The sequence below is a fragment of the Miniopterus schreibersii genome, assembly GCF_964146895.1.
Source record: "Miniopterus schreibersii genome assembly, chromosome: 16".
Taxonomy (NCBI): domain Eukaryota; kingdom Metazoa; phylum Chordata; class Mammalia; order Chiroptera; family Miniopteridae; genus Miniopterus; species Miniopterus schreibersii.
In genome coordinates this window covers 8,278,922-8,305,993 of record NC_138116.1, presented here as the reverse complement: position 1 = coordinate 8,305,993, position 27,072 = coordinate 8,278,922, and the positions used below count along the sequence as shown (strand labels likewise).

Genomic DNA, 27,072 nt, shown 5'->3' with positions numbered 1-27,072 from the left:
TGTGTTCCAGAGGCTAATTAACTTCCTAAGGGTCCTATTAGCATATGAGAGTGTGTTGACTGAGTGTGGAATAAAAGTCAAGACTGAAAGAATTGCAAATGGGCTCTGTGTGCTCACTGAACAAATGACCTCAGCTAGAGGGACAGCCTGGGAAGGCACAGAGCCCTGGGTGTGCATGGATGAGCTGACTCCCCACACCCCCAATCTCTGTGCCAATCCTGCAACTCTTAAGGTGGAATGCCATTTCCTCTGCCTTCTCTCCTTTAGCCACTTGGGATGGTTAATTTTATGTGTCAACTTGGCTGGGCCGTGGTGCCCAGGGATTTGGTCAAACATTATTCTGGCTGTTTCTGTGAGGGTGGTTTTTTTGTTTTTGTTTTATGAGATTAATATTTAAATCAGTGGACTCTGAATGAAGCAGACTGCCCTCCATAATGTGGTGGGCCTCACCCAACCAGTTAAAGGCCTGAATAGCCCAAAGACTGACCTCCCCTGAGCTAAAAAAAAATCTGTCGGCAGATGGCCTTCAGACTTGAGCTGGAACTCTTCCCTGAGCCTCCAGTCTGCTGCCTCCCACATTAGATTTTGGACTTGCCAAGCCTTCATCATCAGGTTAGCCAGTTCCTTAAAATAAATCTCTTTATATATACACATCCTGCTGGTTCTGTTTCTCTGGAGAGCCCTGACACTCCAGTTGGGGGCGTGTAAGAGGCAGTCGATCCATGACTCTCATCATTGATGTTTCTATCTCTCTTTCCCTCTCCCTTCCTCTCTCTGGAGTTAATAAAGATATATTTAAAAAAAAAATACAGTAGAGATCCTGGCGTTGTTTTGCTAGTCAAAACCTCAGATCCAAAATGCACAAGCATCTGGAGAACTAGTGGGTCACGTCCTGCAGAGACCCTTCCACCATTTTCCATCCCCTGGACTTCATGAAAAATGCTTCACACATCCAAGTTCAGGTTTTCTACCAGGAAAACGGGCATCGGGCCACCTCATCTCCTGGGGCATCTATTTGCCTACATATGTCCCATACCTGGGAAGCAGATGCGGCCCTGTATTAGGATTAGATTGGCAACCCCCACCCCCAATGTTCACGGGCATCCTCAGGAGAGCCGCCGGATCATTCCCAGTCTGGCTTGTTCAGACTCAAAATGCACCAGATGTCAGCAAATCCAGCTCCAAGTCCCATGCAGCCTTTTTGAAAGCTGCCTTCTGCTGAGGTGGTACAGACATCTGTCTGCATGATTAGATTTTAGGGTCTTGGACCAGAAAGATAGCCCATGTGAGCAGGGACAGTATCCCCAGGGCATGAAACGGTGCCTGGGAATATTAACTTGGACAAACAAAATTCTGAAATTCTCATGATCAGAGTCACTTCCTTGGGTTAAGGCATTAAAGACCCCTGTGAAGTATGTTATGGAGGGGCCATATATATTAAGACATCATCAGCCATTAACACCTCTTGTGACTTCATCAGAGTGGCCTCAGAGTGCCCTTAGCCCCTTGGGGACCCAGGTGGGGCAGCTGAGTTCTGGTAGCAGAAGGGGAGAGAGTCACAGCCTGCGGGGCAGGGGTGGGAAGTGGAGGGCACAGACAGGTGTGTGGTATGGAGGGATATGGGTGATAAAAAGAATAAAAGATTTCACAAGGAACACTGCTTGACAACGTGGAACCAGCTGGACCTCCGTAGGAGTCACCTTTTGTCCCCATAATGGGCCAGATCATGAACGTGAGGGCCGGGCCAGTCGGCAAGTACACAAGTCCAGCTGGGTCTGTGGAAGGAACTTGGCATCTCGGAGCTGGCCTTGGCCTGGGCCGTGAAGTTGGATGTGCAGGGATGAACACCCAGCTGCGACACCTACCTGTCCCAGGAAAGGGGAGAGCAGCCAGGGTGACTGGCACTCAAGAGGTGGGGCTACACCACGCTCTCAGCCAATCCGCTTGCCCGCTGGCTCCAGACTCCTGACACCACGGTGGGGCAGTCAGAGATACTCTGGGGGGAGCAGGGAGAAAACATGGATCAAGTGACAACAGCTAAGTATGGGGGCAGCCCCTGCCTGTCAACCACGGGCCAGGGGCTCACGGGCCAGCAGGGGAGCATAGGAGAGGCTGACTGGCCGTCCGCAGTCCCAGAGGGAGGCCGTGAGGCTCAGCAGGGGGAGGATGACATCTGGTCGTAGTCGGGGCACTTGAGCAAGGCTGGGTAGTTGCTGTTCATCTGCAGGGAGGCGTCGCTGGAGATGTCGGAGGGGCTGCGGCCCCGCACCCAGGCGTCGGGGTGCAGGAACTGGCCGGAGTAATCGGAGCAGTTGCTCAGCCGTGGGCGGTAGAAGCCGGGGTGGGGCCGGTACATGTCCTCGGCGGTGTACCTCTTCATGAACAGGTACACGGACATCACCCCCGCACTCTGCAGAGAGAAGGCCGGGGAGGGCTCACTGCTGGGGGCCTGGCCTTGCTCCCGGGCCGGGTGTGCATGGGACACAGCCATGAGAGCAGCGGGGGTGGGGAGGGAAGTGGGTACGGGTCAGCAGCAGGGCCCTGGGACACCCTGGATGGAGCGGACACCAGCAGGTAAACCAGCGACGTGTTCTGGGGGTGCAGGCTGGCAGAGGAGTGGCCCAGGATGTGTGTGGAGGGTCTTGGTCTTCTGGCTCAGCCCGGGCGGTGCCCACTCCCCACCCAGCCTGTCGGAAGGGTTACCTCTGTTAAAAGGAAGGAGATGGCAGCGAAGGCAAACGACCAGCCGTACTTGTAGCTGAAATAGGTCTCTGCGTCCTTGGTCCTGTTGAGCATCTCGTCATTGATGCTGGAGATGTAGAGCACCAGGCCCACCACAAGAGAGAGGCCTGGGTGGGGGGAGGGGTGCTCAGAGAGGAGGCCGGGGGGGGGGGGTTGCTGAGGGGGCACCCACCTCCCCCTGGGGTTCAGAAGAAAGCCATGGGCTTTGTGGCGACAATGCACTCATTTGGAGTTCAAGGGGGACAGGGGCTCTCCTCCCGAAGACCCTGTTTAGAACATTACCTTTTGGAAGGGGGACAGTCACAGGTAAGAAAGCTGCCTGCCCAGCCGCCTCCTGAGCCGTGGTAAGCCCGATGGTTCCCACCCCACCTGCCCTCTAGGATCATCTGTCAGGCATAGGTACCTGACCCCATCGCGGACACTCAGCGTCACCTATGGGCTAGTACCGTCTAAACGGCTCCCCAGGTGACACTAATGTGAACGATGGGTGAGAACCACTGAGCTAGCAGGTGGCTTTTGCTAAACTGGGGAGTAAGACAGACTCCCCGTCACAGAGGCAGCCAGGCCTCCTATCGCAGGCTCCAGCGGTGGGCGGTAACATCCCTGTGGCTCGCGGCCTGTGCAGCCCACCCGACCACCGGGTGTGGCCTCCTGAGATGGCCAGGCAGCGAGGTAAGGAGAGTTTGTGTAGATTCTGGCAACCATTACATCAGTGGGGGCACTGGAGCCCAAACGCCTGCTGCCACTGTGCAAGTGACGGCCGCAGGCACTGGCCCCGTCAATTAGTAACTGTAACTGAATCGGGACATAACTAATTACTGTGTTTTCAGCTGTTCAGGTTTAATTCCATTTCCGTGATTAAACTAGGGCGGCTTGAAGGGTGAATGTTCAGGGAAAATCAGTGATTTAAGACTTCCTTGGCGCTTAACTCAGGTTTGCATCACGGGGCTCCAGTGGACCCTGTCTATTGCCATCATTAAAACAACTTCCTGCGGCCCCGTTCAGTCTGAGCTTCCCGATCCTGTAGCCTGCTGCGGGAAAATCTCAGGTGCCTCAAAGCTACTGGGCAGCCGTGACCATTGTCAGGTTCACAGAAAGATAAAGAGCTTCACCCTGGGTCGCCACCGCTTGGACTCGGTGGAAATATCACCACGCAGAGGGGGGGCCGAGGACATCGTAGGTGTCAATGAATAGGTGTTGGGTAGATGGATAGAAGGGTAGATGAAGACACAGCCCCTTCGAAGCCAGGAATACCCACTGCCAGTGGGAACTAGAAAGTACATGGCGGGGACGGTGCAGTGGAGACCCCTGGGCTCTAATCCCAGCCTGCCCCTGGCTGAGCCTGTCAGGTCACTCCTCCTCCAGAAGTCACGGAGGGGCTCAAGGTCGTCAGAAGTCTCCTTCTGACTCTGCCCAGGTCACTGACTCAGCTGGTCGGGTGCTGGGGGCTGACCCACAGCCATGAGCAGGGCTTCCCAGAGCAGGGGTGTCTAGGAGTTAAAATCCAGACGCGCGACAACATGCTCACCCGAAAGGATGAAGAAGATGCCGGAGACGAAGGCCAGTATGGTCCTGTGGGGACGGATGTGTCCGATGTTGCTCAGGATAAACCCAATGAACATGAAGAAGAGACTGACCAGCGGGAATGGCGTGGCCGAGCGGATCATTTCTGATTTGAGGGACAAAAGGATGCTGCCAACCTCCAGTGGCCTTACTCGCTGCTTACTCTCCCCTGAGCCGAGTGTTCCTGGCAGTGTCTGCCAGCTGGTCCCCAGAGCTGCACCCTGCATGAGCTCCCCGGGCTCCACCCCTCCTTGGGTGGCCTGGGACCTCCCAGTGCTGCCAGGGCTTTGTCCCTTGGCCCTTAGCCTGTGGGGTCTGGGCTAAGTCAGGGGGATCAGTGTCGGAATTGTATTCCAAGTTCACTCTAGGGGTCAGAACCAGCTCTGGTGAGGCCAAGGCCATGGAGTCAGTCTCGTTGGGGGCCAGAGGGCTTGATTCAGTCCTCTGAGTACTACGGCCTGAATGTTTGTGTCCCCCCACAAATTCATATGTTGAAACCTAATGCCCAATGTGATGGTATCAGGAGGTGGGGCCTTTGGGGGTGCTTAAGTCATGAGGGTGGGGCCCCCATGCATGGGATTAGTGCCCTTATAGAATGAGACCTCACAGAGCTCCCTCCCCACTCCCACCGTATGAGGACACAGCCAGAGGGCACCTGCTATGAATCAGAAGAGGGCCCTCACCAGAACGTGACCATGCTAGAGCCTTGACCATGGACTCCTAGTCTCCAGAACTGAGAGAAATACATCCCTGATGTCTACAAGCTACCCGGTCTGTGGTATTTTGTTATAGCAGCCCAGACAAAGATGCTGAGCATGGATGCCCTCTCACTTGCCTGGGTCACAAGACTGGAACAATCCAGCAACCTGTCACCACCCCCGGGTAGATAATTGACAGAGCAAGTTCTGATGAGCTCAGACTAGCACAACCAGCTGAGTCTAAGGACATTAGCTCCTGAGAAACAGGCTGGTCACCCGACTCTTCCCTCTGCCCTGCTCCACTCTGTCTGGCCAGGGGCCCAGGTTGGAAAGTCCGAGGCACCTACTCAGAACGTTGACCGTGGACTCAGACGTCAGCTGGGTGTTCATGGGCATCACATACTCTATGGTGAAGCAGCGTCCACGCTCCTCACCTGTGAAGACAAGAATTGTTTACCTTTCCAGGCCCTTCTGGAAGGTGGATTTGGTGCTTCCAAATGCTTCTAGGATCTTCAACCCAGGGTGTATTTGCGTCTGGACTAGCTCCAGACTCTAGGGTGTCCTGGCCCTGGCTGGTGGCCCACAGCAGGAGTGGGGCACATCCTGACATCACATTCTTCCTGAAGAAGCACCACTGTGGAGACAACTCGAGCACCAAGAGTTGCCTGAAAGTGGCCAGACTGCAAACTCAAGCTGGGTGAAACATCTGCTTGTTGCTTCAGGACAGACTCAGTGCACAGAGGACTTAGGTTCCCCACTGTGGGCGTCAGGGAGCAGAGCCCCAAAGCCCTGTTAACCACTTCGAAGCCAGACCCTGGTGACTTCAAACTCTGCTTCAGATTTAAGCAGAGAGGTGAGGTCAGTAATGGATGCCATTCCCAAAGCAGACACACGACACCAGTAGGCTGGGCCTGGGGGTGTCCTCCCTGATAAATACTGGTGGGCACCAGGGGCTGCTCCTCTCTCCGGGGCAGGGCTGTCTGCAACCCTGGTGGCCCTTACCAGCGAGGAAGCACACACGCCATAGGCCCGAGTGCAAGGACATCTTGATCTCCGTGCTCTGGTTCTGGGGCAGGATCACGCCCTCCTCCAGGTACAGCCAGTAGTCGGTGCTGACGGCGATGCCCAGGAGGCCCAGGCCGCAGACGGCAAAGACGCTGCTCAGCAGGGTCAGCGCCTTCCTCCCGCAGGCGCTCATCTTCCCGACGGTCACGTGGGTGGCCTGCAGCCGTGGTCCCACCGGCAGGGAGTGGGCTCTGGGGACAGCAGAGAGGGCGAGCAGGCAGTGGCAGCCATGGCTCCGAGGAGGCCAAGATGAGGGGTTTTGAGGAGGTAACTAAAGTGAACCCCACCTGGCTAAACTGATTAGTAAAGACCAACAGGTCAGCTCTCTGGAAGCCAGGCCAGAGGGACAGAGTTGCCACCCTCTTCCTCTCCCTGCCAGGAATTCACAGCTTTCTGGCCAGGCTACTGCAAGGGGCCACCTTGTCCTCTGTGGGAGTCCCCCTTGCTGGATAATGCTATCCATCCATCCATCCATCCATCCATCCAACCATCCTTCCAGTAGTAATCCATGGTGCCCAACATGGGATATAAAAAGATGAACACTGAACATGACACTACCCTTGACCTTGAAGACGTCCCGTCTAGAAGAACAAAGGCCCCCACAAAGCAGGTAGAATGGAGCTGGGGGGCGGCTATGGTAGAGATTTGCCCAAGAGCCCAGGAGCAGGGAGGAGGGATGGAGGAGTGAGCTCTGCTGGGTGGCCTCGGTGTTGAGGACTCCGAGGGTCACATGCACCCTGGCAGGAGCTGCAGCATCCAGAAGGGAAAGTGGCAGCAGCCTTAGGAAGAGGCAGAGGGCAGAGGTGGCCTCTTGGGAAGGTGTCTTCCTCATGGACTACAAGCAGTTGTAGTTCTAGGTCAATGGAAGTAAAGAAGCCACACCACAGTCCAAGCTCAACGGGCCTCCTAACCCACCTAAATAGGAACGTTCTGACTCTTGACTGCTCAGCACACAGTGTTGGCAGGAGCCAGCTCTGACCCAGCCAGAGAGAAGCTAAGAACCTTTTCAAGGTGAGCCAGGAGCATGCCTGCTGATGCCTGCCAGGGCCCGGCACTGGGCTCGGAGCTGGGCAAACCTGAGGAACAAGGCAGGTGGGTGCTGACCCCACGGAGCCCATGGCCCAGCTCAGGGCTCTGAGCACTGGCTGCAATCTAGAAGCACCCAGGGAGTGCTTAATAATCCCAATGCCTGGGCGGTGCCTGCATTCGAACCTCACCCTGCCTCCCTCTCAAGACTCTTCTCGTGCCACCCCTCTGAGTGTTTTCCAAAGCAGGTTCCACAGAGCAAAAAGTTCCTTGGAATATTCTAGCAAAAAGGACTCTGGTGGGAAAAGGCTTGGGAAGCGCCGCCTCTACGCCTGGAAGAATCCCACCGCACATTCATATGTCAGAGCCTCGGAAAGTGTGTTTAGCGTCACTCATTCCAGTGTTTTCCAGACTTCTCTGGTCACACAATGGCGTCTCGTCCTGTGAGATCCACTTTGGGAACGAGGCTGTCCCCCAAGGAGAACAGGCCTGCCCTACCCACCCCACGAACCTGCTGGGAGATTAAACGTCACAGCAGCCATGACAGGGCTTTGGACAATCTAAAGAGCACGGTGCAGTGGAGGGAATTATTAAGCACCGGCAGGGCTTTGGAAAATCTAAAGCACGATGCAGTGGAGGGATCTGTTACTAAGCACCGGTGGGCACAGAGCTGTCCCCGGAAGGCGGGCGGGTCAGGGGTTCTGGAATATGATGGACAGCGCCTGGCCGGAGCTGGACAGCAATTTTAATGATAAGCTTGGCGGCGAGACAAAGAAAGATCTGGGTCTTGGAGGCTTGGAAAGATGAAAGTGGAGAGGAGATTGCATCTGAATCTATAAATACAAGAAATAAAAGAAGAGGCAGAAGCTGACCCGATCCGCCAAACTCTGTAACAGCAGAGCTTGAAGCCTGGCGTGAGCTTGGGAAAAGGGAAAAGTCCCCTTCCAGAGTATGTGGCAAATTTAGGGACTCTGCACAGAGCACAAAATAACATTCTTATTCTTTACACAGTGTAGTTATGCCTCTGTTATGAAATCATAATTATTTACACATAAATAATATCATCAGGACCTCACAACAACCCTGCAGGCAGGTGGTATTAGCCCCATTTTGTGGACTGGAAAATTGAGGCTCAGAGATGTTAAGTAGCCTACAGGACATCATAGGTGGGTGACAGGCTGTGGACTGAAGCCCAGGTCTAATCCCAGCCTGTGCTCTGGCTACACCATCGCCCCCACTGAAGTGCAAACAGTTCCGGGTGGGTCACTAGGGAATCTAGAAATGTATGTGACACAATATTTGGAAGACTGCCTTTGTAAATGGCTAAGTGTCACCTAAGGGCTGTTTCTTGAACCTGGGCTTCCTCTGGGCAGTCGCTGGGCATATCTTCTGATGTGGTCTTAGCATTTCTGATTCCAAAACCCACCTTTCTGGTGGGCAGACTAATATTTCTCCCAAACCACAAATAAGAAAATCAAGGTCCAAAGGGGAGACGTACCTTGCCTATGGAGGGACAAATGTGTGAACTGGTAATTTTTGGAATGCTGATCCATGCCTTTTCCCGTGCTGCATGGCAAATCATAAGGCAGCCGATGAAAATTGCCTGTGCTGCCCCATTCTGAAAACAGCATTATTTGCATCTTAGTTCATCGCCTGCCTGTCTTTCTTCCGATGTGACCGCACACGCAGGCACCCAATGTTTTCTGTTGGGAGCAGGGGTGGGGGTCCCCTTGAAGACACCGGTCTGGGATCAGTTCCTAGCTCCCACATAACCAGGCTTTTATCCAAGTCTTTGCTTTGACACAATTGCTTCTCCTTCCCATGAATCCCATTCTCCATCTCCAAGGCTCATTTGATTTTCCTGATGGGGAAGGCAGACACTTTTTATAAGTTGCTACCACCAGGGTAGATGTTTACACAATAATATTAAGTGAACAAAGCTGGATGTAAACCCACATGTCTAACAAGAATTCAACTATGAAAAAAATTCACAGGCTGGGAAGAAAGAAACCAAAACGTGGACTGTGGATGCTTCCAGGTAATAAGGTTATGTATATTTGATTTTCTTTATTACTTTCCTGCGCTCGGCAAAGCTTCTGAAAAAATGTATTATTTCTATATCCAGAGAAGAGAATTAAAGAAAAGACTAGAGTCGTCGGTTCTCCAATCGCTGCCTTCGTGTTCGGGGTCCCAGTGAACTCCTGGGCTAGAGATGCTGAAATGCAGTGTTATCCTTTGGGGCTTGGGGCCCAGAAGCAGAAACAAGGCAGCTTTGAGTCTTTTAGGGTGATTACCTGGCTGCCATTATCTCTAAGTATTAGCTTGTTAATTATCAGGGATTAACGGTTGCTAATTATCATCCACGACTAGCATTATGGAGAAATGTCTTGTGGAGAATTAAATCACGAATGGCACATTTCCCTGCCCAAGCCAATAATAAAAGGACTTGCAATGAGGTGCTTAGGTGCTCAGAGACGGGTGGGGGTCCAGGTGTGAGTGGGAGCCCAGTTAGAGGACTGGACAGTAGTTTAACTGGAGAGAAGAAGAGAGTGGAAGGATGGACCAATGCAGAGTCCTGGTCTCAGTTTCGTACCATCCCAGACAAACCCTAGTACCGTGCTGAAGGCCATGACATTCTGTGGTGGTTGGAAAGTGACCACAAATTCCTTGAAACTCCTCCCATTGAGAGCTGAGGTCCACACATGCCTCCTTCCCTTGAGTCTAGGCAGGTTTGTGACTGCTTCGACCAGTAGCGTACACTGGAATGATGCCACCTGACTTCTGAGGCTGGGTCATAAAAGGAGATGCAGTTTCTGCCTGGTTCTCTTGGGAGCTCTCTCAGGGGGAAGCCAGCCCCCATATAAGAAGTCTGACCCCCCTGAGATCACTATGCCTTAGAGCAGAGTTCTCAAACTCGGCCCTGTTGACATTTGGGGCTGGGTGATTCTTTGTTGTGGGGGTGTCCTGTGCATTATAGGATGTTCAGCAGCATCCTTGCCTCTTTCCATGTCCATCAAATGCTGGTAGCACCCCGGCTGTAATAAATGAAAATGTCCCTCTGGTTGTCAACACTGCTCTGGAGGCCATGCACAGGTGCTCTGGCTCACAGCCCAGCTGAGCTACCAGCCCACAGCCAGAATCAGCTGCCGGCCATGGGATCGAGCCACCCTGGACATCCAGCCCAGTTGAGCCTTCAGATGACAGCAGCCCCAGCCAATGTCTGACTGCACTTGCATGAGAAACCCCAGCAAGAACTCCCTAGCTGAGCACTTCCCAAATTCCTGAGCCACAAAATCATCAGCAAAAGATATTAGTTGTTGTTTTATATCATTATGTTTTAAGGTATCTTGTTATACAGAAGTTACCAAAATAACTGTATTACTCATTTATTAGCATCTTCTTTTAACTGCCCAAGTATGATACAAATCCCAGGTGTGATTGCAAAGAATGTAACTTAGTGATGGAGGATGTGAGGGTCATAGTTTAATCCCTGGAATTTACAGCTATGTGGGGAAGTGAATGGCATACGGGCTTTGGGATCAGGCAGATCTGAATTAGAATGCCGGCTCTTTCATTGAACATCCTGGGCAAATCACATGACCACTCTGAACTTCAGTTTTTTCATCTGAAAAACAGGGATCGCTTCATAAGGGTAATTGTGAGGGTTTATGGAAGTGTCATTGGATAAGGCTGGGCCACTGCGTGCCAGCTCAGTAAATGCTGCAATCAAAAACTAACACACCTGACACCCAGAGCAGTGAACAGCACAGATGTAATAGGGTAATTCTGTGATTTTTGTCCCTGAAAAGGAACAAAATGGCCCAGACTTTCTCATCATTATCCAGCTCTCCAAGCTCCCTCTCGTCATGGTGGTTGGTTCCTGCAGAATCTTCATCCCCTCCGCCCCACAAAATCTCAATCTTCCTGTCTCCTCTCTCACCTCCATATCAACAAAGGCTTTGGCTTGGAGAGATTTTAGGTTTTTCTCATTTGAGGAGCTAAACTGCCCACTCAGGAGCTCTGCAGGTAACGGAGACTGTGGTTTTATTTCATGGGCCCGCATGACCACTGCACCCTGGGCACAAACATGCATTGAAGGCCCACAGGACAGGAGCTTTAGAACAGGACAAACAGGGACCACGATGACGGGGAGGGTGATGACTGTTGCCACTTATTGGGCCAGTTTATCTACTGAGCATCCACACTCTCGTTTCGACGCCTACCTGGCCAAGTCACATTATGATTATTTTTTTACATAGAGGAACCCGAGGATGGTCACCCAGCTCACAGTGACAGAGATGAGATTCAACCCTAGGTGGGTGCGACCCCTGAGCCCGGGCTCTGTGCACTCTCCTCCTACCCCACCCCCTGCCCCTTGCAGCCATGGAGACCAGGCCCCTCTTCCATTTAATCAAAAAAATTCTGCCTCCTCTCTTTAACAGCACAGAGGTGGGAAGCTGACGTCAAAAATCATTCTTAACAAAGGGGATATATGGTGTAAAATATAAATGAACAATGAGCCATAAGACCATTCCATAAATCTCTGAGTTTGAGCAAATGCGTCTATACCTTGGGGCTTCTGTCCTTCTGACCTGTGCCCATCAATCCCCGCCCTGCCATCAGCCACGAATAACACAGGCTCACCCCCCTCTGCCCCGCTAAGTCACCCCCCAGCTGTGGGCACGTCGGGGACCCCGGCAGCAGCAGAGATGCAATCGCAGCTGTCCTGGGAGGCCCACCACCCCACAACGAGGGCAGCCGCCCGCTCAGGCCCATCCCAGCAGATACGGGTTTTTATTTGTAGCATTTGCAGAAACCCAAATCCCTTTTAGCAAAGGCAGAGTCGCACACGCCCTCTTTCCTTTCGGTCCCACTCAAACACAACCGCCCCTGGGGCTGCGCACGACATCGCTCAGTGACAAGTCTTAATAGCTGGCAATTAAGCCCACTCCCCGCTGCCTCCTCTCGGTGCCCGGAGCCCCGCTGCCCCCGCGGCGCCCAGGCGGGGGAAACGAAAACCCGCCTCCTACCCTGTGTCTTAATGCGTGTAGACAGGAAAAGCGGTCAGGCTTGATCTGATTTCGGTGACACTGGCCATCTATCAGGTCCAGGCCTCAGAAGCCTCCGGGGAGAGAGCCGGGCTCAGGGCCTGTCCTTTCCTTGGGACCCTGACTCGGGGTCTGCTGCTCCTCCGAGTCCCCCGGCTCCCCGGCTCCTGCCGGCTGACGTTTATTGGGTCAGGACTCCGCGCCAGAAACGGTTCTAAGCGATCTTACACATATTAATTCACTTAATCCTCGAAACAACCCTTGGTGGTAGGCGCTATTATTGCAATGAGGAAAATACTAGTGCCATCTTCCAAGGGGAATGAGGGATTAAATGGCCCGATGCGGGCAAACAGCTTAAAGCGGGGGCCGCAGCCTGGCTGGCGCGTAGTGAGCGCACAGTCATCTCAACTGTGTCATCACCTCCACCTAACGGACGAGCGGGTTGGTGGTTCGGCCATAGAAAGTGGGGGGGCTGGGATCTGAACCCAGCAACCTGGCCCCATCCCCCGCTAGGCGAAGCTGCCTCTCGCTCACATCAGCCTGGGGAGGGGGAGAGGTCCTTTCGACACAGTGCTTCGCTCATCACCTCGCAAATAATCGCCTCCGAGAAGCGGAGGCGCTGGCTGTCGAAGGGAGACTTTGACCTAGTTTTGCTCAGCAGCAACCTCTTGCTGACGATGAGAGAGCTAAAGGTTTCACGCCCTTTCCGGCTCGGCCCGTGGATTGCTCGGGTGGACGGACACACCAGGTATCTTTCATACAAAACAGACAGTAGGCGGGGGACTGGGAGGGAGGAGAGAGAAACTGAGGCTCCCGGCCGGGCCCTGAGTTACTCCTGGTTCTGTCCGATCCCCTCCTCCAAGCTTGGTGCTGGTATTTGTGTTTCAAGAGAAAATTTTTTATTTTTTCTGCCGGATTCGTCATCCTGAGAGAAGGGAGGAAGGTGGGATGGGGGAGCCTGCGGAGGAACATGAGCCTGGCTTCGGAGCAGCTACCTGGACGGCTCGGAGCCCTGCAGACAGCAGGCCCCTCCAGAGAAACGCTGATGCAGGAGGGCTCTGGGAGACGATCGATGTGGCCCGGCCAGGTCACCCAGCAGCGATGTGCTCCTATAAATACCTCCTGCCAGCCGTCTTCCCGCCTCCAGCACATTCTACCATAACTCAGCCTTCTAATGGCCCGCAGCGCACATGCCCAGGCCTCCCTCCTTCCATCACCCCAGACCCCTGCCCCTTTGAGCCCCAAGCCCTGGGGCAGACGGACAGCTGGACAGGTGGCTGTGGGCCCCAGAGAGACACCCACAAGCCCTGAGTTCCAGCCCTCCCCATGGTGCAGAAAGGAAAGGAAGTGCCAGCCACCTCGGGGTGAGGGCCTTGAACCAGGGGCGAGGAGAGAGAAGCGGGAAAGGGCCTATGTGTTTCCCTGAGGAGTCAGTTCTCATCAACACGATGTCTCCTGCTCCTTCGTCTGTCCCTGTGACTTCAGGTGAAATGAAGTCTGGGCCAACCTGAGACCCCAGGGGCCTGGTTCTGCACATGCCCACCCCCTGCAAGTGAGCAGGTCAAAGGCCATATGGCAGGGTGAAGGTCCAAGAGCTCTCTCAGGCCTGGCAGGTGACCCAGCAGCCCCCCTGGGGGGCCCTGCTGCTGACCCAGGAGGCCTTGTCCCAGCAGATGCCTCACAACTCTTGAGAGAGAAAGTCAAGGTGCAAGGATGTCTTTAAAGAGGGTTTAATACCTCCTGACTGGATGACAGAACTCAAGACCTGGGCAGGGAACTGAGGGCGAAGAAGGGGGGTTTCACTGTGTACCAGGCCCCCAGGAGAGGGTGTGTGACAAGGGTGCTGCTCTCTCTGCTTCTCAGCCAGTGACACCATCTCCCAGGCCCCAGAGCCGCTGGGCAAGGAAGTGCACTGGTCTGGAAAAAGCAGCACAAGGCAGGACAAGTGTGAACCTTAGTCCGGCTGTCACTGCCACTGCTGCTTGCTGCTCAGGCCGTGGCCCCATCGAGGCTGGATGCCCCGGGCGGGGTGTCTGGCTGCCAGTCCAGCCTCTGTGGGAAGGAGGGGGCGGGGCCTCAGGCATGTGGCTCTGCCTCTCAGAGTCTCATCAATAATACAGGAGGGATTGGTTCTTCACATGGTGGCTGTGAGGATCCCGTGACATGAAGTAGGACGTGGGCTCTCTGCAAATGTTCATCTTCATTCCCTGACGCAGAAAGGAAGCCAGGGAGGCCGACCCCAGGGTGGAAAATACTCGGCTAACAAGATGACACTGGCGGGGTGGGGACAGGTGGGAGGAAGCTTGTGCGCCCCTCACTTTAAAACCAGACTTGACAACTGTCTCCTAGCTGAACAAGGCAAAGACTGGGAGGGGACTCTGCGGGGCTGGGAATATAGAAACCGTCAGAACTGATAGAGAGGACACTGCCTGCCCTCCAGGAGGCCAGCTCAGGTGGGAGGAGAAAAGGGACCTCTCCCAGAATCCCACGCATGACAGGATGGAACAGGACACAGCCCCAAGCCTTAATACCAGGCGGCCTCAATCCCTGCTGCTCATGAGAGTCACCTTGAGTTTTAAAGACAGCCCAGAGCCGGACTGCTCCGAGACCAACTACACCTGACCTTCGGGTGGGGTGAGCGTAGGGGAAAAGGAGGCATTGATATTTGAAAAATTCCAGGTGAGTCCAATGAGCAGCCAAGGCCGAGACCCATTACCCACCACGGAGACCCTCACCAGCCAGAGATGCGCGGGCCCCACACCCAGGGTGTGATTCTAGTTCAGTTTGGACCAGAGCTGAGCTCTGCAGCATGGCAGCCGCTAGCCGCACAGGGCTCTTGAGACTTGAAATGTGGCTGGTCCAAGCCGAGATGTGCCATGAGTACAAAACACGTCTGTTTAGCAACGTTGCTACATACAAGATCAACGTACAAAAGTCAGTAATGGTACAACGCATTCAAATAGATTTAAGAACTCAGAAGATACCACTAAGTGAAAAGGAAAGGGGCAGCTGTGAGAAAATGTTTCAGCGCAGACATACGGCGAAGGATTAATATCCAAAATATTTCAAGAATTTCTATAAGAAAAAAAGGTGACCCCAAAAGAAAAATAAATGGGAAAAAGACAAAAATAGACATTTCACAGAAAAGGGAATGGGTGTCACTAGACATGAAAAGATGCTCCCTATCACTAGTAATCATGGAGATGCACGTCCAGATGACCATGAGATACCATTTTATTCCCACTGTGATGGACAAGAAACCTGACAGTACCAGATGTCACTGAGAACAGGCCACAATGAGAACTCTCCCACACTGCAAGTGAGAGTGAGATTTGGTACAGCTACTTGGGAAAGCAATTCGGCCTTCTGTAGTAAAATGAAACACGTTTCCTAGATCACTGTGTCCATGCCATTTCATTCCTCAACGATCCCCGTAGATGGGCATTATATTTATATCTTTACTGAATGAGGCTGAGAAAGCTTAAGTATTTTGCCATTGTTCATATATGCTCTGAAGTGCCAGGGGCACTCAGTTTAACATATTTATGACATTTGTATTTATGTTCATGAGTGAGATTGGCCTATAATTTTTTCCACTGTCCTGTTTAATTTCATCATCAAGGTTATATCAGAACCACAATAAGATACCATTACACACATGCTAGAATGGCTAAAATTAAAAGGATTGACAACAGTAAGTGTTGACAAAGATCTGGAGCAACTGGAGCTTTCATACATTGCTGGTGGAAATGCAAAATGGTACAACTACTTTAGAAGACAGTTTGCAGTTTCTTATAAAGTTATGCATGCCTCTGCCACACAACTCAGCAACCCCACTCCTAGGTGGGCAGGCTTTTCGCCTCCTGTTCATGGATCGGGTCTCAGTGGCAACTTCTGGCCTTGCCAGGGGTCAAGGTCACATCCTCCTGTCCCTGGGTGGGCATTAAATTTTCAGACTTGAGCTACTATGGCCATATCTGGGTCCAATACCTCCTGATCCTCCTTGGTATCAGTTCACATGCTCAAGGCTCTGGGTTTGAGTCCCTTGAGGACTTTTCTTGAGAGTCAGCCGTGTATTTTAAAACCTTCTTAAGTGCTGGTGGTTGCACGGGGGTGAGTTAGCTGAGCTTACTGTTGCTGAAACTGGATGTGTCTAATTCAGAACCTACTTTTCACCCCCTGTCTTTCCTAGAGGTGGTAGCAGAAATCTCTAACAGCCTACGCCAAGCATTCTGGAGGGGGTGGGAAGGGAAGAATGCCTCTTCCTAATTCTCTGAATTTCTCAATGTGTTATAATAAGCACAATCTATTTCTCCAATCGGAGTGGGTGCATGTATGCATAAACACATACATGAACTTTAATTTAAAGATTAACAAAAGATGACCTATATATAAAGAAAAAAAAATATTTTTAAACCAGAGCAGCTTCATGGCAGAGGGAGGCTGACAGTGAACTCCCTCCGCTCTCTTGGGACGGCCTTCTCTGCTTCTTCCTGGGCACGAGCCAGCCGGCCCCAGGCTTTTGCAATGCTCTATTTTTATTTTCATTATTTAACTGTGTCCAATATACACTGCTAAGTGGGGCGCTCAGCTCCATAGCTTAATGGACAACTGGCCTCCATCTGCAAAGGCGCAAGTCACATGGAGCTCCCCAGGCTCTTAACGGGGGTCCTTGGGGCCCCTGCCCCTGTCAGTTTCCATCCAAGGCAGAGAGAGCAGGGATGGGCTGCCAAGGGGGGGACACAGCAGTGAGCGAAGCAGCAGCGCCCACTGGCAGCCTGCGCTCAGGAGCAGGAAGGCTGGCGGGGCTGGAGGCGGGCTATCAATTTGTCTTTTCACCTCTACTGGCTTGTTTACCAGTCACTGAACTCAGCTCCTGGCCAGACTGGCTGGGAGCTGCACTGACCCACCTCCTGGAGAACTAAGGGGGTGTAATTCTTCCACCTCTTCTTTTTCTTGGTCATTTGATTTCTTGGCCTTCAAAGTGAACTAAACTGCATCTTCTGACCACCTGACCCCACACAGGCTGCACACCCAGGAAACTGGAAAACAATGGGGTGAGTCATCAGGCAAACAGGCTCAGAAGTGTTTGCCGATCCACAGCACTGACCTTGGCCCTCAGCATTCATGGAGTTTTACCAAAGGTTTTCATTGGACCCTTTCATCAAGCCCGGGAATGGCATCGTCCTATGGATGGCACGATCCATTCTGCAAGTGAGGACACTGAGGCTGAGAGGGGTGCCCGCCCAGGGGACCTGAACTGTGTCTCCCGGGCACAGTCCTCAGCCTGCATTCTCCCCATGCTCTCTCCTGGGAGGCCGGGCGCTTTCGCAGGAACCCCTGGGAACAGAACTCAGGGCGCTGCTCAGCCAGGAAGTGTAATTAATACGCAGGTCTTGGAGTGGGGGGCACCCCGGGATGCCCTGCTGGATCTGCCCCTGCCCAGGGTAGGACAGCAAGGCAGGAGGGCTGCTGCTTTCTCTCTGAGTCCGAGTGCAGGGCAGGCAGCCCGCCTCCCCCCCTCGCTGGCTGGCTTCACCCCTCCGCAGCCCTTCCCTCCCCAGTGTGTCCGCAGGCGCATGAGATGATGAGTGTTTCTCATTCCCCCACAACAACACATTCATCAGGAGGGAGACAGCCGCTGCGATCTGGAGGGAAGGCAGGGGCAGCGCAGGAAATCAATAACGGCGAAGGATGTCTCTATATCATAACTCCCGTGTGCTCTTTGCCTCTGCAGAGGCAGGGCAGAAAAAACACTGGCTGCATTTTTTATTCTAATTTATCTTGAAACTGGGTGAACCCAGCGGTGCCCCCTTAATGGCTTGCCATCGCCTGCTGGCACTTGGGTTGACAACACGCTCTCAATGTGCACAGGGCCGCCCGTTTATCTGACTTGGATGTCCTGGCTCCCCTCTGCTCCAGTGCTGGGGCTTGCTTGGCAGGGTCAGAACACAAGTCATTAACTTGGGGGAGGTGATGGGAGAAGGTCAAAGGAGGGAATCAGGGCCACAACCACAGCCCCAAACTCATGTCTCTTGCACAAAGAAATTCCTACTTTCTTTGGGCTCAACTACTTTTAAAGCTGAGCTGAAATCCCAATAGCCTTATCAGCCAGTAACACTTTAGTCTGAATTTATAGAGCCTTGTCTTCAATGGGGACAGTCACAGCACCTGTGTTGGGGACATGGTGAAGAGTGCATGAGGTGGCTCTCAGACAGGACCCAGCCCACAACTGTTCTGTCATCAGCTGCTGTTAAAGCCAAGCTCTGGTAACTACCCAGGGCTCAGCACAGTTCCTGTATGCAGCAGCTGTTTGCCTCAAGTTTCTGGAAGCCTGCTGTGAGAGTGGGATAGGGAAGGGTATGGGGTGCCTGGAAATCTGGAGCAATGTCCCATAGGAAGGTTTCAGAGGGGGACAGCGTGAGGGTGCAGAGGGCCAGGTGGGGTCCCAAAACCACCATGTGCCTGCCACTGCACTCGGAGCTGGGAACTCAGAGGTGGATGCCAAGCCCAGCCCCTACCCTCAGAAAACCCAGCTCAGAGTCGCTGAGCCCCCAACTTGGGGCCTTTATCTTCATGAACTCAGGGGACAGCCAATGCCTTGTGCCCTGGCAGGGTGGAGCTGGCCTTGCCAGCACTTGGCATGCTCCTTCTGCAGAGCAAGGTGAGGCTGGCTGAGGCATCGCGGGCCTCTGGGATGAAAAGGTGCGAGTGAAGGTCACCCACCAGGGAGCAGCCACCTATTCTGAGACCAAGTGAGATTCACACAAGAAGTCACCTGCCTCCTAGGGCAATGGCTGGGCTGTGTGGATGCATCACCCACCCCGTGGGGAAGGCACTGCTTTCTGGCATGCCAACACGTACTGCCCATGGGTGCCAGGATGGTGCTCCCAGCACCATCCTCCCTGGGCCCTGCTTGGAGGAGAAGCGCGATGGGGAGGGGAGCGCCAGGGGCAGTCAGGAGCAGGAACAGAGTGGAACTCCGCGAGCCCTAAGCCTCTGCCCGGCTCCACAGGAGCGGGAGGAGAAGAGGCCAGCTCCCAGGCTTTGGGCCCTGAGAGACCTGGGTTCGCATCTCACTCTGCCACTTATTAACTCAGTGACTGAATGGTTGCTCAGCCTCTCTGAGCCTCGGCTTCTCATTTGTAAAGTTTCTTTAATTTGGAAACAAAAAACGAAACAAAAGACAAAAAAAACCCCACTCACTAAAAAACCCTCTGAACAATGGTATTATTATTTCCAGTTTACCACTAAGGAAAGCTGAGAGAGATGGAGCACAAGTGACTTGGTCAAGGTCCCTGGCAGTGAGTGGTGACCAGACAGAAGTCCTCAAGGCTGGCCCACAGCCATCTCACCACCTGGCCTTGCTGTGGTGGTGGGACATTCCCCCAGCCCTCGAATCGTTTTTATACTTTACAGATGTCCTCTGTAGACCACCAGCTTAACCTCTCTGGCAGTGGAGAGGAGGGGGCACAGCAGATGGGTGGGGGAGAAGGGTTGGGGAGAGAAGGGTTTGAGGCTCCCCTGCAGCACACTGGGGACGTGGCGCCCTCTTCTGGCCTCTGCTTGTTGTGTAATGAGACAGCCTTTGATTTCTCATCTCTCCACAGCTCCTTCTGCTCCCGGTGGCCTGGGCCCAGACTTACTCTCACAGCCATGGCCCCAGCAAGCTCCAGAGCTGGGAGGGCTTCGGAGGTTGTGGCTGGAAGCTCCCAAAGGGAGGGGCTGTTTTATTCCATGAAGTATCCCTGAGCCTGGGCACACAGTAGGTGTCCAGAACGTGTGTGGAGAAAATGAATCCTCTCTCCCATCCCATCCCATCCTCGAGCAGATGGGAAAGAGTGACCCAGAGAGGAGTGGGGACTTGCCTAGGGGTCTCCTGATGCCCATCCCTAGGCCAGGGAAATTCTTGCAGCAGCCCCCGAGAAGACCCGTGTGCAGGATGCTTCCTTGGGCAGGTGCAGAAGCAGCCATCCACCCAGTGGGCATTGTCTTCAGGTGATTGAAAGATTCTCGCAGTAGGATCTTGGGCATGTTCTCTTGGGCGGGGCCTGCCTGGCACAGTCAGAGGGCCTTGGACATCCGATCATCCCATTAGATGGGGCCAACATGCAAGGACACACCAATGAAGCAGATACACACCTTCCTGAGGGGCGTCACACCCTCTTGAGCACATGGCGACACAAGCGTGTGACCAACAGTCCCGGGAACTTCCTTCCTTAGGAACCTATTTCTGACAAGTACCATGTAGAAAGTGAGAACCTGGCAATAGGCCCACTGACACCCTCTAACTTAGAGTCTTAGGGGCTCAGGGGTCACAGAGCCTTGATCCTGTGTCTGCTGCCCCAGTCCCTGCTCAACCACACGGCTATATGCAGCTTCATCAGCTCAGCTCCCGGAGAGGCCAGGCCAGCCTCCTTGGGGACTGGCAGAGCCTGGCCCCGAAGGCCCAGGGGATGGTGACTCAGGAAGAGCGGCTCTTCCTCCTCAGCTCTTGGAGAGAGAGAGAGAAAGGGAGCATTTGACTTCCCTCCCGAGATAACGGCCTCGAACTCACCAGATGGCACTGCTGCCGCTCAGCGAAGAGATGCACAAATCCAGAGCGGGAGCCCGAGGCTGGGAGAAACGGAAGGTGCTGCTTGCCCTCTAGGCCCCTGCTGGCACGAGTGTATGGAGAGGGAGGGAGTACGAGAGATGGCACAGGCAGCAGGAGAGGTGGCACAGGCAGCAGGAGAGGTGGCACAGGCAGCAGGAGAGACGGCACAGGCAGCAGGAGAGGTGGCACAGGCAGGAGGAGAGGTGGCACAGGCAGCAGGAGAGGTGGCACAGGCAGCAGGAGAGACGGCACAGGCAGCAGGAGAGGTGGCACAGGCAGCAGGAGAGGTGGCACAGGCAGCAGGAGAGACGGCACAGGCAGCAGGAGAGACGGCACAGGCAGCAGGAGAGGTGGCACAGGCAGCAGGAGAGGTGGCACAGGCAGCAGGAGAGACGGCACAGGCAGCAGGAGAGACGGCACAGGCAGCAGGAGAGGTGGCACAGGCAGCAGGAGAGGCGGCACAGGCAGCAGGAGAGGCGGCACAGGCAGCAGGAGAGACGGCACAGGCAGCAGGAGAGACGGCACAGGCAGCAGGAGAGACGGCACAGGCAGCAGGAGAGACGGCACAGGCAGCAGGAGAGGTGGCACAGGCAGCAGGAGAGGTGGCACAGGCAGCAGGAGAGTGGCACAGGCAGCAGGAGAGACGGCACAGGCAGCAGGAGAGGCGGCACAGGCAGCAGGAGAGGCGGCACAGGCAGCAGGAGAGACGGCACAGGCAGCAGGAGAGACGGCACAGGCAGCAGGAGAGACGGCACAGGCAGCAGGAGAGGTGGCACAGGCAGCAGGAGAGGTGGCACAGGCAGCAGGAGAGTGGCACAGGCAGACAATACACCATTCTCTACAAAAACCCTGGGAAAGCCGAGGCTGGGAGAGGCTCTGTGACTAGTCCAGGGCCACACACTGCTAGCAAGTGACTGAGCTCCAAAGTCCACGTTTCAGTGGATGACAGTAGAGTGTGGACAGCTCAAGTTCATGTCCCACTCGTATCAAGGACCTTTCTGGGCCTTGAAACACAAGGTAAGGAAATAGTCCTTACTTCATAGGACTGCCGTGAATACGTGTGGAAAACTCTTGGGACAGTGTTTGCACCTGGCTCGTAGTGGGCACTGGCCTTACTGAGGGAAAGCTGAAGCCCATCAGGTGATGGGGCCCTTCACAGCCTGACTGCCCCCCCCAATGAGCCCCCCCCCTCCTGCCTTGTTCCTTAACTTTCTCCCCCTGCTGCTGGAAGGCCCTTCCCCCAGATCTGTGTACACCTCCCTCCCCTCCTTCTCTCCCTCCCCTCCTTCCAGTCTCTGCTCAAATGCCACCTGCCAGCAAAGGCCCCTCTGAAAATGGCGCCCCCACCCCACAGCTCCCTAACCCCCCGCACCCGCCCTGTCTTTCCCCGGCTTTCAGCAGCCGCTGTACGTTCCCTCTTTCAGCATCTTCACTGTTTGCCCCCCTCTGTCCAGCGCTCACTCCTCAAGGGAGAGCAATTAATTCTGTCCTGTTCACAGCTGTATTTCCAGTGCTTCCCACAGCAGGTGGCTCTACTTCCCAGGGGACATTTGGCAATGTCTGAAGACATTTTTGGTTGTCACAGTGGGAGAGGGGTGTTGTCGACATCCTACCATGCACAGGACAGCCTCCCGAAAGAGTAATCGGGCCCCAAATGCCAATAGTGCCACAGCTGTGTGCCCTTTACTCACAACGGTAGCCAGCATGCATACAGCAGGCGCTCATAAATGGCTGTGAGGGCGGAATGAAGAGCTGCTGCCACATCATGGTTGTTATTATTTAGGAACAGATGTGGCCGAGCACAGTCTTTAAGAATGGTCTGCACTTGGGAGTTCATGGCCAACGGGTCCTACTGGTGACCTGTAACCTTTCCCCTCTGGTCTGAGCTCTGCCCTCGGCAGCACTCAGGACGGGCTGTAAACTGCTCATTGCTGGGCCATCACGAGTTTCAGGTCCCTTGAGAGCTGAAGTGACGCCAGCCAGCCCCTCCTGACGAAAAGCCTGCCTGCGGGCCCCCTGGACAGGGACTGTCAGTTCTCACCCCCACGATCCCCAACACTTGCCCCCACACCGGAGAACTCAGGACCATGTGCGCAGCTGGGCGCGGACCTGCCCGCACAGTCCTGTAGGGTGACCCGGCTGCCCCTCAGCCCAGGGAACTCCCAGGTCCGGGTGAACCCTGCAGTTTGGGCTCCTTTCGAGGAAGGGCAGCGCGGGCTGCGGGGCGCTCAGGGAGGCACAGGCGTCGAACCTCCCCTGGCGCAGCTCGGCGCGGGCCTTCTGCTGACCCAACCATGACAGCTGACGGTCCGAAGCAGCCAGGTGGCCCGCCGGGCTGCGGGGTGCGGAGCGCCGCCTATGGAACGCGCTGAACACCGCGGACCACGGGCAAAGGGAGGGGGAGCAGCGGGGAAAGGAAGGGTGCTTTTGCTTTGGGTTCCAGAAGTGGGCTGCTGAGGCCCAGCCAGCCACTGGATTGGAAGCCTCTGGAAGCTTCTATCTAACATCTGCACCCTTGGCAGGCCACCCAGCCCACACTCCCAGCAGGAACTCCCACTTGAGGTTCACAACTTTCCCTGCCTACAGCCAGCCCCATCGGTCTCCCGGGGGCCTCCTCGGGCTCCCAGCTGGGCCTTTCTCTGCAAACTCTGAAGCTGGGAAAGTACCACCTTCTGTTCCCCCCCGCCCTGTTATCTCTCCTCGTCTCTCTTCTGCCCTCTCCCTCTCCCCTCACAGGTCCTGAAAGCTTTTAAACAAGTCATCAATGCTACAGTTTAGTAGCTGACATAACTGAGTACAAGGCCATACGCCAGAAGATATACACAACACCTTGATTTACACAACACCCAGCCCATGCTACAGATGAGGCAACTGAGTCTCGCTGTCAGTGACCCAGCTGGGGTTGGAGCCCGCATTTTCCACCACGACATTAGGCTGCCTCCTCCAGCCACGTGTGGATAATTCAGTCAACCTCTCCCCTCTGCATTCCCCACCCCCATCTCAGCCCCAAATCACCAAACCCCGACTCACAGCCCAAGAATGGCCAAGCTCTCACAAGCCTGCTGCCAGCTGGCCGGGGCCTTGGGTGCAGCCCACCAGGATGCCAGGGTTCTACAAACTGGACCTGTGCGGACAGGGCAGCCTGGCTCCACCCCACCCTTTGAGGCACCCACTACCGTTTGCATGTGAGAGGGAGGCAGAAGTTTGGGGGGGGGTGGGGATGTCTCAGGCGCAGCTACAAATTTCACCCTTTGTAGGCACCCTAGGGACCTGGCCCTGAAACGAGATGCCCCCAGCTACCTCCAGCTGCCCAGTTAGCAGAAAAGCAAGGCACAGCTTGGGCGTCTCGGGCAGACTCCAGGAGGCAGGCTGGCTGTGGTGTCAGCAGAAAGATGCAACCAACCTGTCACCAGGTTGCCTGTGGTCCTGAGATGTCCGGAAACCAGTACATCCGATCCAGGCCAAAGTCACCCCTCGCCAATGTCCCGTGCAATCTGGGAGGTTCACTCATCAAGCCCAGGGTTTATGGAGATGAGGGGGTGAGCCTGGGGTGGCTGGGAGGGCGGTCCCACCTTGTGCTCCCTGGCATGGTGTGGAGCAGAAGCCAGCTCCTGACGGCCAGAGGACAGCTGCCAAACCTGAAGACAGGCTCCCCCATTTGGGTCCCTGGCCTGGGACCTGCTCTCATCTGGTCACTGAAAATCCAGTGCAAAGTGTTTCCTTTACTGAACAGCAGCTTCTTCAACCATAAAGGGGACACCGAGGTGCCTGGCAGGTTCTAGGGGCAGATGAGCGCGCGGCTACACCCAGCACTGAGTGGGCACCCTGACAGCACAGGCGAGGCTCAGGAACGAGTCTCTTTCCTCCCCAGCCAGGCTCCCCATTTCTCTGTTAAGTCTTTGGGCCCCAGGAAGTGACAATTTGATAATCAGTCCCAGGAAGTGATACATTTGACTTCACTTACAAAATTTTACCAAACTGCACCTTCATCAATGGCCAAGTTAGGGTGAAGGCAAAGAGGCAGACCCAGTGACTAACATGGGGGCTCTGAAGTGGCTGGAGGAATTGGGGCGTCTGCCCGGGGACACCCCCCCCAGACCACCTCCCCTTCTCCCCCGCGGGGCCACCTCTGCTCCCGGGCACCTGGCAGGGGCACCAGCTCCTACCCAGCCAGACCCAGGCATCCTCTGGGTCCCGCAGCCAGGCGGGAGGGTCTGGGGCAGGGGGACCCGCGGGGCGGCCAGCCCGCTGCAGAGGTGAGGCCACCCCGCAGGCCCGCTGTGGTAAGTGGGGAATCCACCCACATAGACAGCCCAGCTCCACAGGTGGCCGTGGGCTTGCGGTCCCGCATTATCCGGATAATTATCCAGCCCCATTTGAGTCCGCCCTGGGAGTCTGCCCTCGGCTTTGGAGGGGCAACAAGGGCTGCCCAGCAGCGTCGGCAAAGAGGGGCATGGCCACCTCCCCACACATCCCCGTACACGCACTCACACACTCACACACACTCACTCACACACACTCATGCCCACTCACACACTCACCCTCACACACACACCGTCACGCGCACACTCACACACACTCGCTCACACACACGCACTCACACAAGCACGCACTCACACTCACGCACACTTACGCACACACACACTCACCCTCACACACTCACCCTCACACACACACCGTCACGCGCACACTCACACACACTCGCTCACACACACGCACTCACACAAGCACGCACTCACACTCACGCACACTTACGCACACACACACTCACCCTCACACACGTACACTCACGCACACTCACACACACGCACACTCACACACTTCCCGCCACGCGCCCGCCTTCCCCGCGCCCGGCCCGGGTGGGGCGCGCAGGGGGCAGTGAGGCCCCCGCGGGCTGCGGGGCGATGGGCGCGGAGGCAGCGGCGGCCCCGGGAGGTCGTCCTCCGCCGCCCCCGGGGTGGAGCGCGCGGGGCGCCGGTCCCCGCGGCACTTACCTCGCCGGAGCGGCCGCGACCCCGATTCTGGCGCAGAGCCCCCGCCGTTCCGCTGTCGGGCGGCAGGCACCGCGCGAGGTTCCCCGGAGCCCGACCGCTCGCTCGCGTCCCGCCGACCAGCTCCGCGCGGGGCACAGCGGCTGCAGCCGTCGCCGCGGGAGCCCCGGACTCGGCGGGTGCGGGCGGGCCGTGGGCGGGCCGTGGGCGGGCCGCGGGCGGGGCCTCCCTCGGCGCCGGGCGCCCCCACCCCGGGCTTCGGGACCCTGCGGATGCGGGGCTCCTCCCCAGGAGCTGCACACGCGCCTCGCCTTTGTGGGGTTTGCAGGCGGAGGAGGGGGCTGGCGGGGAGGGGAGGCTTTCCGAGGCCGCACAGGGCTGGGCTGAGCCCCCCTCAGCCTTGGGTCAAACTTACCTGCAAATTCCAGCTGCTGCTGCTGCTGCTGCTTAGTAGTAGCCCCAGTGCCATCTAGTATTTAGTGCCCGCTTGCTGTGCCCTCGGCACTGCTCAGAGCGCCTTGCATGTACGGAGTCATTTGAGCCCATCTTACAGAAGGGAAAACTGAGGCACAGAGCAATGGCTTGATGTGCTCGGGGACACACAGCTGGAACACGGCAGAGCCAGGGCTGCGGCTCCAGGATCTGTTCTTTCAAAGCCTCACCATGCTTTCTGTCTGTGTGGTATTAAACGAATTGCTCCTTAAAGGCAGAAGCCCTGGCACATAGTAGGTGTACAGTTAGTATTTGTTGGGTGAATGACTGTTGAGCCAAAGCTGTTAAGGGAAAACCACCAAAAAACAAACCCCCAAACCAAGAAACACTGGTGAAGCTGGATCAGTGATATGAAAAGATGAAAAATGGGCACAGCAGCCAGGAGATGGATCGTCCTCAAGGCCTGCATTTAATATTCCCAGCAAAGGCCAGAGACGCTGCCCGGGGATCCATGTCCTGCAGGGTCATCTCTGCTGGGCAGCAGCCATGTCCTCAGGCAACTGCGGAGTGTGTTTGGCGGTGAGTAGCCTGCCCGAGGGTGGGTGTGAGGGAAGGGGTGATGGGGCAGTGGGCGTCCGCCCTCGTGGGCTGATTGAGGGATGTCAGATGCCCACTTGCTCCCAAGTCCTCTTTGATCCATGTGAAGCTGTTCTTGGTCCCTTGGTGAAGTAACAGACCCATTACCCGCAGAAGACACCCTTTAAAAGGAAAATAGTTTCTAGGGGTGCTCCCAGCCTCCTCTCCGGTCATTCTGCCCGAGGCAAATGAGGAGCCTCACAAGGTAGGTGATTGAGAGGAAAGGGATTGGGATTAGATGGATGAGAGTCTTCAATCTGATTCTGCTTCTAACT

At 55.3% G+C, this 27,072-nt stretch overlaps 1 protein-coding gene across 1 annotated transcript; it reads right to left on the bottom strand.

Annotated features, from left to right (window-relative positions):
• Nucleotides 1-957: 957 nt before the first annotated feature.
• On the bottom strand, nt 958-25,884 carry CACNG5 (calcium voltage-gated channel auxiliary subunit gamma 5). Its single transcript, XM_081116176.1, has 6 exons — nt 25,733-25,884; nt 6,006-6,259; nt 5,351-5,437; nt 4,271-4,411; nt 2,704-2,849; nt 958-2,410 (listed from the first exon to the last, which is right to left on the bottom strand). Exons 2-6 carry the CDS (start codon nt 6,199-6,201, stop codon nt 2,153-2,155), a joined length of 828 nt encoding a protein of 275 aa, XP_080972302.1. The 5' UTR covers nt 6,202-6,259; nt 25,733-25,884; the 3' UTR covers nt 958-2,152.
• Nucleotides 25,885-27,072: the final 1,188 nt, after the last annotated feature.

What these genes read in the sequence shown, in the direction of transcription:
- CACNG5 (XM_081116176.1), bottom strand. Translation starts at nt 6,201, where the DNA reads ATGAGCGCCTGCGGGAGGAAGGCGCTGACCCTGCTGAGCAGCGTCTTT. An exon ending in GTCCACGGTCAACGTTCTGA is followed by an intron (nt 4,412 to 5,350) that starts GTAGGTGCCTCG and finishes CCCTCAAATCAG; the next exon opens with AAATGATCCGCTCGGCCACG. An exon ending in TCTCCTTCCTTTTAACAGAG is followed by an intron (nt 2,411 to 2,703) that starts GTAACCCTTCCG and finishes TTCTCTCTGCAG; the next exon opens with AGTGCGGGGGTGATGTCCGT.